Source organism: Mastigoproctus giganteus, chromosome 13 (assembly GCF_048544385.1).
Source record: "Mastigoproctus giganteus isolate SK-2022 chromosome 13, ASM4854438v1, whole genome shotgun sequence".
Lineage (NCBI taxonomy): Eukaryota > Metazoa > Arthropoda > Arachnida > Uropygi > Thelyphonidae > Mastigoproctus > Mastigoproctus giganteus.
Window position 1 is genome coordinate 36,489,252 of NC_143587.1, and position 12,701 is coordinate 36,501,952.

A 12,701-nucleotide genomic window follows, 5' to 3' on the forward strand; every position below is an offset into this window, starting at 1 on the left:
AACTAAAGTCTTGTGATCAGCAACAACAAATAGACTTTGTTCTACCTGTAAACAAAATATTACAAAATAAGTTAAGTGAAAGTACTTAGTGTTGCAATTACACCAAAATCATCGTAACTGCAACACTAAGTACTTTCGCTTAACTTATTTCATAATACTTTCTTTACATATATTGATGTGCATTTTTACTATGGGTTCGACAGATGGTTCCTCAGACTGTACTTTACTCCATACTCAAAGTCTATATTATTAAATATATATATATACATAACAGATAATTCATATAAAAATAATACATAAGCCAGTAGCATGGCAAAACTGTAGAGCAAAAGTTAACATAAAAATTAAATCAATAGGGAGGGGGAAAGTAAAGGTAACAGATTTTATTGAAATTTGGAATGATCAACAAATTTGTCAAAAATAGCCAAATATAAAATTTCACAAAAATACAAATGAATGTGGTTATAATGAGCATGGGCAAAACGAGATACAAAAATTTCACATGTATAATTAGTATGATTCACAGATACATCGGGCAAAATTAATCCACCCATTTCCAAAGTACAGACCACTGAGCTACTATGTTATCTTTCTGTGCTATGAGGGGCATTCAATAAATTATCTCTAAGGTACTTCTCATAGTTATATTTCAATGATTCATGATTTAGCATATTCCTACAGATCACACTATGTTTTTGGTTGTGCTGCTGTAACAGAAAGAAGACACCTGTATCAAATTATGGATTTGCTGAAGTTGGAGCATCATTCAGTTATTAAGTTTCTCACCAAAGAAGGAAATGGGTCAAAGGCCATTCATGAAAGGATGGCAGCTGTGTATGGTAACAGTTCAGAGCACCAGGTGAAATTCTGGTCAAAACAATTCAAATGGGATCATCGAAGATGATCCACATCCAGGAAGGCCTGTGACAGCGACTGCTCCAGAAATGTGCCTTGCTGTGGAAACATTTGTGCTAAATGACATGTTTAAAGGTGCCTTATCTGAGGGAACAGTTATAACTATCCTCCATGAACATTTGAGGCTTTTATTTCTGACTCCTGTGCAGAAGCAATTCAGAGTACTGTGTTGTGAGGAGAATTTAGAGTTTATAGAAGGGATCCTAAAACTTTCATCTCCAGAACTGTTACGGGTGATAAAAGATGGATTCATCACTGGGATCCTGAGACCAAGCAAGAATCAATGCAATGGAAATACAAGGGTTATCCCCAATCCAAAAAATTTTGGACAGAACTTTCAGCTGGCAAGATTATAGCCACCATTTTTTTTTTGTGATGCTGAGGGAATTTTGTATATTCACCACTTAGAACACAAGCAGACAGTCACTGGGGAGTCATATGCATCTCTACTGTACTACCTAAGGGATGTCATAAAGAAAAAATGCCCTGGAAAACTTTCCAGAGGTGTACTGATTCTTCACAACAATGCACCAGTGCACAGGTCATATGCTGTTGCTACTGATTTGAGAGACTGACGTCACAGAACTTACCCATCCACCTTACAGGCCGGATCTGGTCCCCAGTGACTATTTCCTGTTTCGAAACCTAAATAAAAACGCATGTGGAAGTTGCGTTTTTATTTAGGTTGTTTTATCTAGTAAACAAAATGTGTTTCTGATGATAATGAACTGAACTCTGCTGTTTCTGTGTTCTTTGATGGACAAGACAAAGAATTTTGTCTGGTATTTCCTGATTGCTAACAAAATGGAACTTGTGTATTGAAGTTCAGGGGAGTTACATTTAAAAATAAAAACAGATTTTTGCACTATCTCATTTCCTTTTTAGGTAGGTAGATAATTTATTGAACACCCTTCCATATATTCCTTCAATTATTTGACCATTACATTTTATGAACAACAAGGCTTATTCGAGAGCAATTGCCAAATGGAGTTCAGTTTTCTCCCCCATCTCACTCTCTCATTAGAAATGCAATAAAATATAGATCAACGAAACAATTGCAATGCGAGACACTCATAAAATGGAATCAGCTACCAAATTTGTCAGCTGTAGTTCAGTTGTAAATTTTTGTAACAGCATGGAACATAATTTTTAACAGTACTGGAAAAAAGGAAGTGTCTATTCACAAAAAATTTTAGATTGTTTGAAGGTTAGAATGCAGTTTAAAAAAATTTTTTGCACATGTTGATGTGCAAAAAATTTAATTTATCATCAGCCACAGTTTCAGCTTTATGGAAATACAAAGATGCAATTTTATCTGCACTAGGAAAAAACCTCACTACAAACAAGGAAATGTAACCCGGATGATGTTGATTAAGAACGTATGGAATGGTTTAAGGTATAGAACAATGCTGGTTTCCCAACCAACAACCCCATTTTAAAGATACAGGCAGAAAATTCTGATAGGATGTAAGAAATGTTACAATGCAGAAAAACTGGAGTATTTTACAACATGATGTCCAATGCAACTTTTAAATTTAAAGGTTAAAAATGGGTTGGTGGCTAAAGGCCTAAGAACTGTAAAAGATTTTAGAGTGTGTGTGTGAATGTGACTTTAGCTGACAAAAATAATTTTGTAATTTGAAAAAAATCATAGAAGCCACACTGTTTCAAGAATGTAAAGCACCTTCCCAGTCAATATGCAGCTAAAAAGAAGGCACATATGACTTCCAATATTTTTCAACAATAAGTATAATGAGTTAAGGAAACAAAATGAAAAATTTTACTAATACTTTTAGATAATTGCCCAGTGCATTCTCACATGTAGGAATTAACCAACATAAAGCTTATGTTTTCATCTCCAAATACAACCTCTGTTTTTCAGTAATGGACATGGCATTATTAAAACTTCACAGGTTATTTCAGATAATTCTTGGTTCTCAACTGATTGATTGAAGAGAACAAGGATTATATGACAATGTTTCTGTAACAGATTCAATTCATTTGATGAAAGATGCTTGGGGATGAATACTGTTGCACCTATAATGGTGATAAACTGCATTCAGAAATCTTGTGTATCATCAGGAGAATTTTCATGTAGTGATCAAAATACTAATGAAGGTGATAACTGAAACAAACCAGAATTATGACCATTTAAATGACTGAAAATTTCATTCATGTGGATCAGTGGTTCCTAAACTACTGAGATCTATGTACCCCTTCAAAAATCAAAAAACTTTTGTGTACCCCCTGGAACTGGTCTACGGACTGACTCCAGTTTGGGAAATGCAGATGATAATTTGACAAAATGAGGCCTCCAGACCTATACGAAGCATGTTGCCTTATACAACTGGATAATTATCTCCTTTCCAGTAGGGACAAGTGCCAAACTTCACAACAACGTATGTTATGTTACTTCCCTGTAGAGTAGCAAGCACCTTGATAGAACATCAGGTTTTGTGTTCTTGTCTTTGCCATGTGAAAACAATAACAAATCTTTCAAAGCCAACTAGGGTAATAGTTGGCTTTGAAATACAATAAGACTGTATATATTTACTGAAAAGAAAAAACAAGTAACCTGAAACTATAAACAAAATGTCAGGGTTTCTCCAATGACATGCCAGTGTTCAAGCATAAAAACCAAACTGTTGCAAAGATGGCGGCACAGCACCTAATAGGTTCTCACATGCAATTTCTATACAAAAAAAAAAAAAACACTTCAGAAACTATTGCAGTAAGAACTAACTATATTTAGGAAGGTAGAAAAAATTTCATATTTTTAATTATTAACAATTAACACAGAAACATTGTTTTCAAGCAGCACCCGTCAGGTGAGCAGCTATCACTCACACGTTAAAAAGAAAAATACAGTCAGCAGCCAAATATACTTGGAAATAACTCACCAATACAGTGCTTATGCACATTTACATGATGTTTGTAAACATAATATATTATTCTAATGAAAATGAGAGAACAGATGTGCAAGATATAAAAACTCTTAAGCTGTGCCAATTAAATAAGTAACCTAACAAATCCCATCCAAGTAGTCTAGACTTCTTTTTCTTATTTAAAATTATAAACTCATTTAGAGAAGTGCTTGGAAAATCTGTGGTCCACAAGCACTATACAGCAACCTATACATTGATCAGCAAACTTATTTTTTTTTTTCAAAAATAAGAGTGCCTTATTTATTTTTATAATAAATGCGCTTCTGTAGTCAATATCTGCCCAAACTTACTAATAATAATACTTCCATATAATAAATTGAAAAAAAATCACAAGGTGTATAAAGATATTGGTAGACTGCATAAAATTTACCTTACTTATCAAAAAAAGATTAACACTAATTTATAGGAAAAAAAAAGGAAAGAAAAAAAAGTTGGTACGAAATACAAGGTTGTTAAAATTAAAGTATCCCTATGTAGAGGGCTCTGGAGCGAGTTCTAAGGCTCGAACTGAAGAGAAATTTGGACAACAGGTACAATAAAGAATGTGCTCGCCATTTATAGGGGAAAAAAAAAAAAATTAATTACAAAATTTGTCACTGTATTTCGTGTAACTATTTTAGTTGCGATTATGCAAATAACGGAAGTTATTTGCATAATCGTAAGTTATTGCCACAGTGCCACTACTCAGCTCTACTGTACTGTATAAAAGCAAAGCAGTCTCTTCAAAATCATACAGTACATGTTTGCCTGCACTACAGCAGCAATGACAACAATGTTGCAGGAAAATGCGCTATTAGTGAAGCTATACTATCAGAACAGCAACAATGCAGCTGCGGCTATCAGAGAATTCCAGTGTCAGAAGCACATAAGGCGTGGACCTATGACTGTTTGTGCTGTCCACAAAATGATTGCAAAATTTGAAGCAACAGGACACCTTGGTGTTCAAACAGGTAGAGGTAAAAAACGAGTGGACTCCTCTTGTGTTGAAGATGTGGTTACGGCTGTCGTGGATTTATCGAGTCAATCTCCATGTGGTAGCGCAAGTGTGCCAGCTGTTTTTTGTGAAGTGGACATACTGTATTCCACTGTAAGGCTAGTAATGCTTCAGGTGTTTCGGTACTAACCTTACAAGATGCACATGCTACAGCAGCTAAAGCATGGTGATGCAGATGTTCGTTTCAAACACGCACTTCAGTTTCTGGCACAATTGATAGTGGATATCATTTGGCCATGGAACATCCTTTGGAATGACGAAGCCCACTTCTGCTTAAATGGACAAGTGAATATGCACAACTGTCGCATTTGGGCAACAGAAAACCCTTGAATTATCCAACAGATTTAGGGCCACATTCATGATTGGGCAACACAGACTGGACCCAGCACCTGTTCTGTTACTGGACTGCGATATTATGAAATGTTGGCAAATTTTGCAATACCAGGCTGCAACAATGTGGGTGCCTTCAGGATACCATATTCATGCAAGATGGTGTGCCACCCCCACATTCACTGTTGCATCTAAAGATTGCTAAGGCAACACTTTACAGACAAATGGGTCATCAGCCATTGTTTCCAGACATCTTGGCCACCCCGATCACTGAACCTCACTCCTTGCGACTTCTGGTTGTGGGGTTTTTTGAAGATGTCATGTGTTGGCTATTCCAGTTTACATGTTACATTCTGCTGTAGAAAATGCTGTTCTTCGAATGGAAACTGTTGTTGACCAAAATGGAGGACACAATGAACAATTGTAGCACTGTTCAAGTGATTTGTATTGCCATAGCGGCATATAGTGACAAATTTTGTAACTATTTTTTTTTCCAATAAATGGCAAGTTCATTCTTTATTGTACCTGTTGTCCAAATTTCTCTTCAGTAGAGCTTCAGAACTCCCTCCAGAGCCCTCTATATAGGGATACTTTAATTTTAACAACCCTGTATATATATATATATATATATAAAAAAAACAACTACAAAATTTGCTTTAAATAGAAAAGTGTAAAATAAATGTATTTTTAAATAACTCACCAACATTACATTGATAAAGAAAGTTAGGAGATCGTGTGACATATCACTTCCTTTTGGTTGAGGATAATTATCTCGAAGATGTTGAAATGCCCAAGCTGCACACTGGAAATGGGTACAAGCAATTTTCATTCCCTATGATAAATGGAACGGAGAAAAATTTTTTAAAAAATACTTTCGTAATTTTTGTCTTTTGAATAAATATCTAAAAATTGTTATTACCGAATACCGAAATTAATACTAAACATTCATAAGGTTTGAAATTTGGTCACCTCACATACCATTACTTTCAATTCAGCCTTTCACACACTTTATATGGTAATAATTATTATTTTTTTAATACATTTTTTAGAGTATCATAGATCCAGTACCACCAAATGTGAAGGGCACTGGATCCTATGATACTCTAGTACTGTCAGTGAGCCTAAAATTGAGAAGACAGAAAATACATGATACTGCCCCTGAATTTCTGCATATAGTAAATTTTAAGGAACTATATACAATGGAAGACTATTCCCAAAGCACAGCAGTAGAAGACATAAATGAAGAGGTAATATTTGGTTAAACGACCTTGAAATTTAACTGTGAATAGATGTTGATTAGTCAAGGTATATACGGTAGAATCTTAACATAAACTTGGTTTATACAAAATACTTTTTGTTTACATGAAGCACATGTCATTTCTGCTGCAAAAGTATCAGCCTTTTTATTATTATTGAAAACTGATTTAATTTATTGCGAAATTCTGTTAATATGTATTACAAAGTCTGTTTTCACCGTGTGAGAAATAATGTTATTTTGTATGTTTAATACAAAACTCAATACAACTGATATTATTGCCTGTGATAGCCCAGTTCCATGTTTCCCAAAATAGAGCACAGATGTTAGAATTTACTATTATGTAAGCAAAACTGAGTATCGGTAACGGTATCCAATCCACGTGTTGGGCAAGATTTTGCAGCTCCGGTGAACGCCAAGTTTTTAATTATATTTAGCCATTTTATTGACTTAATTGTTATATTAAATTATTTTCTATAAGTAGCTTTTAGTTCAAGCTCCTTGGTTTATTTTGAATTTAGATAGCAATTATGAAAGTTAACACTTAGTGTCCATAGATTTACTGTTCGTAACTTGCCACCATTGTTATATGATACACCATATATCCCGAACTAGATAGCATAAGATTTAACATAAAACTAGATAGCAAAACACGCAGCACTGTATTAGAAATCTGTTAGCTTAGTATAGCATTATCAATTAATCAGTAAAGTTTATAAATCTTAATAAAATATCATTGTCGATTAAATTGTACTTAAACAGAATCACGACCCAGACAAGAGCAGCAAAACAACACACGCAGATTAGCCAGAGTGCTGTGGCTCGGGGGGATAACCGAAGGGGAGTGTGAGGAAATTAGGCACTAACTGAGCATTCTGATGGGCGCCTACGGGAGTTTGAGGTGTAGGGTGGATGCCCTCGAAGAAATTAATAAGGGGGACCCCCATCAAGCTCTCAGCTTGCCTAACTCAACGCCAGAGCTCACTCCTGTGCATCAGGCAACACATCAGCAATCTCAAAGGCAGAATATGCTGGTGACTATTGTCAGGGAGATGGAGAATATATTATGCAAAAAAGTATAGGTGGAACAGGACCAGGACCAGGGTATGTCTGCCAGGGGCAAAAGTTGATGACGTTGTAGAGCAGATATCTTTAAAGGGCACAAAATGTGTTACTGTTGTACATGTTGGCAACAATGACCTTAAGAGTAAGAGAACTGCAGATTTACTTAACAAGTACAGATCAACGTTGAAAAAAAGTCACGAGCTAGAATTGAATTTGAAAGTGTCTGCAATTCTGCCCAGACATAAGAGGGAGTCAATCAATTTGGCCCTGGAGAGATTGTTCAAGGCTCATGGCGTAGAATTTTTTTCAACGTGGTCTGTGCTTGCTAACAGGAGAGACTACTTCTACAGGGAAGGGATACACTTAAATAGAAAGGGTGCAAGAATATTTGCTGATGCTATTGAGGCAGTGTTAGATTGGTGGAAAACTGCTAGCTTGGGGGGGAAGATTCACAGACTAAAAGATTAACAGTAGCCACAGGCAGAAGCGAAAGTGATTCTTGCACTGCTTCTATTGTAATCAGCAGCAGCCTAGAGATCAAGTTGCTGGGGACTACAAGAGCTGCTGGGAGTCATCATGGAACAAGTAAATACATGGGCTGTGTTAGGGTAACTAAGAGTAAGAACAGGTGCACGTATACTTGCATGTACACCAATGTTAGAAGTATAATAAATAAATTTGATGAATTTGAAGTGGTGATCAAGGCATCAAAGGCATATATTGTTGGGATATCAGAGACAGTGCCACACAGATATAAGCAGTGAAGAATTGGAATTTAGGGAGTACAATGTGTACAGAAAGGATAGATAGGGTAGTAAAGAAGGAGGGGTTATCCTGTTAGTTAAGAAACACAAAATTTTATGAAATGCATCCAGTTGACATGGGTGGGCAGTGCAATGTTGAGGCAATCTGGTGTGGCATAAACACTGGGAAAAAGAAAATAAGAGTAGGAGTGTGTTATAGGCATAATGACTCTGGTGAGTGCAACAAACAATTGTGCAGAGAAATAGTGGGCTGGTAAATCAGAATGTCTTGCAACGGGAGGTTTTAACTTTCCAGATATTGAATGGAACTCGTGGGCTCATCACTCGCATGATAGCAAGACTTTTGTGGATTTATTGGAGGATTGTTTTCTACAGCAACATGTTTGAGGGGCAACCAGAGGGGGTAATACTCTTGATCTGATTATCGGCAGTGATGATGAATGCATAAGGAATTTGCAGATAAAGGAACCACTAGGTGACAGTGATCACAGTCTACTGATGTAGGGTTTACTTAAAGATGTAACTACCATCAAGAGTAAAGGAAAGGGTTTTTGTAAAGGCGACTACAGTGGTATCAGGAAGTTTTTGAATTCTATACAGTGGGATCAACTGATGATGTTAATACAGTGAATTCTAAATGGGATGCCCTCAGGGAATTAATCTTGGAAGCTACTAGGCTTTTCATACCAACTAAGAAATGCTGTTCAAGATTTCGGCCTAAATGGATGTCAGATGAATTAATGAGGCTCATGGCAGAGAAGAGAAATGCGTGGGATTCATATACATTAGCAGAAGCGTATGGCAGATATAAACTAGTCTGCAATCAAGTCACAAAGGAGATTAGGCAAGCGAAGGCTGATTACAAGAAATCTTTGGCAAAGGATGCAAAGAAAAACAACAAAGACTTCTTTACTTATGTAAACTCTAGAAGGAAGGGGACGAGTCAGATTGGTCCACTTCATGGTGGTTCAACTGTTGATGATCCTGCTCAGATAGCTGACAAACTGAATGAGTATTTTGCATCTACATTCACACATGAGTAATTCTGTAAGGAAGGGGAGGATAGAAGTTTATTGAACTCTAACAGGGAGCTAAATGATTTGGTAATAAAGAAGAGCAAAGTGGAGGAGAAATTGAAGTTAAACATAAAAAAGGCACCTGGGACAGATGGAATCTATCCAGTTATATTGAAGGAGGCAGCAAGGGAAGTAAGCAAACCCTTAACCTTAATTAATGGGGCATCCTTAGATTCAGAGGAGGTCTCCATGGACTGGAGATGTGCAAATGTATCCCTAATTCACAAAGGATGACGCAAATAACTATAGTTCTGTTAGTCTAGCTTCTGTTCCGGGGGAAATAATGGAGCAGCTGCTTAAGGAAGTGATGCAGAATCACCTAGACTAGACTACAGTAATAGCTCAGACACAGCATGAATGTGTTAGGTGGAAGTCTTGTCTGACCAATTTGATTGGATACTATGTGGTCACAAAGGAACTGGATGCAAAAAATAATTTTGATATCATATGCAGTAAACCCCCACTAATCGCAGGGATTACGTTCCTGAGAAATGCCGCGAATACCGAAAATGCAAATATTGAGTTATGGCTCCCATAGTAATAAAGGGGTTCCGTTCCAAAGTATGAAATGTATAAGAAAAACTAGTCTAAAATTTTGTCTATGTATGTATTATATGTACCTTCATAATATGACTATGTACATAGACAATAAATAATTTTTATAGACAATACATAGTGAAATGCAAACATTTCACTATGTATTGTCTATGAAATGGCATCGAAATGAAAATAAGAAACAATTTAATATTAAATGTAATATTTATTAGAAATTTCAAACAAATCTTTCAAACCAGCACCTTTGCTAGCTAAAAAACTTATCCCGCCAATGCTATCACCAGTTTCGCTAAAGTGTTGATAAAGGAGTTTTGCCTTTTCACGAATGATGAGTGAACTTAACGGAATTTTATTATGAGTTCGGTCTTCTATCCATAGATTTAAAGCCTTTTCCATTTTTTCTAATTTAACATCACGAGTTACAGAGCAAATTTTTGAAGCCATTAGCGCGTTTTCACGGACACTACGGCGGATTTTTTCTTTTGATTTCTTGATTGATCGTACCGTTGACTCATTGATTTTATAATGTTTTGCCACTGAGGAGACACTTTCACCATTAGAAATTTTGTCTAATAACTCAATTTTATTTGCTAATGTCATCACCTTCTTTGATATTTTCAAATTTCTCTTTTTATTTGTAGCCATATTTTTGTACAGGTTAGAAAGAACTTGTCCACAATAAAGTCACTTTCTTCCATTAATACACTCGAAAAAGTGTTTTACACTGCAAAATGGTAGATTTATCACTTTTGTAAGCATATCAATTTATAAGCATATAAATTAAAAGCAAACAACAAAACCTTCCATGACAAGCGCATAACCATACTGAACAAGGATTAGCGAGAAACATCCACGTTTGCGATTTTGTCACCCCTCTCCCCGTCCATGCACTGAGCGCAGTTTGACCGTGAAAGATAATTTTAACCACGCCCATGCTTTTTTATGGCGGAAAATGTTAACGGCACTTTAAAATTCACAATTTTTTAGGTTTCATTTTATATTAAATCAGCGACTGCTAATACGCGAAACCGTGAATAGCGGGGGTTTACTGTAGTTGGATTTCAGGAAAGCTTTTGATAATGTTGCACATGGAAGACTTCTGTACAAATTGGAGGAGTATGGCATTAAGGGCAAGTTGCTGCAATGGATAAAGGGATAGCTGAGTGGGAGATAGAAGAGAGTAGTAATAAGTGGACACTGCTCTACGTGGACTAAGGGTTCGGTGGTGAGCCCATTGTTGTTTTGTGTATTTAATAATGATATCGATGAAGGTATATCAGGCTTAATGTCCAAGTTTGCAGATGATATAAAGGTTGGCAGGGTTGTTAATGATAGTTAAGATAGTATGCTACTGCAACAAGATCTAGAAATATTAGATAGACATGCTGAGAAGTGGCAGCTGAAGTTTAATATTGACAAATGCAAAGTACTGCATATGGGTAACAGTAAACCAAGAGAAACATATAAACTGTGTGGTACTACAATCAGGGAGGTGGAGAACAAAAAAGACCTGATAGAAATTGTGCATTTGGACATGAAGTTCTCTGAGCAGTGCAGATGGGCTTCCAGAGCATGTCATGGAGTTTTTTCAATAATATATAGGGATTTTACTAGCAGAGAGAAGGAGGTGATTATACCTTTGTATACGGCAATGGTCAGGCCACACCATAAGTACTGTGTACAGGTCTGGAGGCCTCATTTTAGAAAGGATGTAGAGTTGATAGAACGAGCAAAGAGAAGGGCAACAAGATTGGTGAGAGGAAGAAAAGTGGTTCTCTTACCAGGAGAGGCTTAAATTCTGTAAGTTGCAGCATCTGAAGGCTAGGCACCTGTGAGGTGATCTGATTGAGGTGTACAAGTCCTTGAATGGTTTGAGCAGGCTCAATGCTGATGGGATACTTCCAGTTGCAGGCTCAAGGGGTAGAATTTTTTTCAGCGTGGTCTCTTGTTAACAGGAGAGACTGCTTCTACAGGGATGGGATACACTTAAATAGAAAGGGTGCAAGAATATTTGCTGATGCTATCGAGGCAGTGTTAGGTGGGTCAGAAAACTGCTAGCTTGGGAGGATTCACAGACTAAAATGTTAAAAGTAGCCGCGGGCAGAGGTGAAGGTGATTCTTGCACAACTTCTATTAGAATAAGTAGTGACCTGGAGCGAGGGATGCTGGGGGTTTCCAGGACTGATGACAGTCATTGCGAAACCGGTGGTTATATGGGATGTGTTAGGGTAACTAATAATAAGGATAGGTACATGTATACTTGCATATATACCAATGCTAGAAGTATAGTAAATAAATTTGATGAATTTGAAGTGTTGGTCAAGACATCAAAGGTGGATATTATTGGGATAGCAGAGATGTGGTATCACACAGATATAAGGAATGCAGAACTGGAATTTGGGGAGTAAGATGTGTACAGAAAGGATAGACAGGATAGGAAGGGAGGAGGTGTTATGCTGTTAATTAAGAAAAACATAAAATCAAAAGAAGTGCATCCAGTTGATATAGATGAACAGTGCACTGTTGAGTCAGTTTGGTGTGACATAACCACTGCGAAAGCAAAAATAAGAGTAGGAGTGTGTTATAGGCCTAATGACTCGAATGAGTACAATGAATAATTGTACAGAGAAATAGAGTGGGTTAGCAAATCAGAATGTCTTATAATGGAGGATTTTAACTTCCCAGATATTGACTGGAACTTGTGGGTTGGTCACTAACACAAGTCAGACTTTTGTGGATTTATTGGATGATTGTTTTCTGCAGCAGCATGTTCGAGAGGCAACCAGAAAAAGTAATACTCTT

At 36.6% G+C, this 12,701-nt stretch overlaps 1 protein-coding gene across 2 annotated transcripts in view; it reads right to left on the reverse strand.

The window, feature by feature from the left end:
- Positions 1-12,701, reverse strand: part of mop (tyrosine-protein phosphatase non-receptor type protein myopic) — a 289,765-nt gene that overhangs the window by 210,004 nt on the left and 67,060 nt on the right. For both annotated transcript variants that reach the window (XM_090387729.1, XM_090387730.1), the window contains exon 5: positions 5,885-6,016. In XM_090387729.1, coding sequence (XP_090243855.1) covers positions 5,885-6,016 — 132 coding nt within the window. The remainder of the gene's footprint in view (positions 1-5,884; positions 6,017-12,701) is intronic.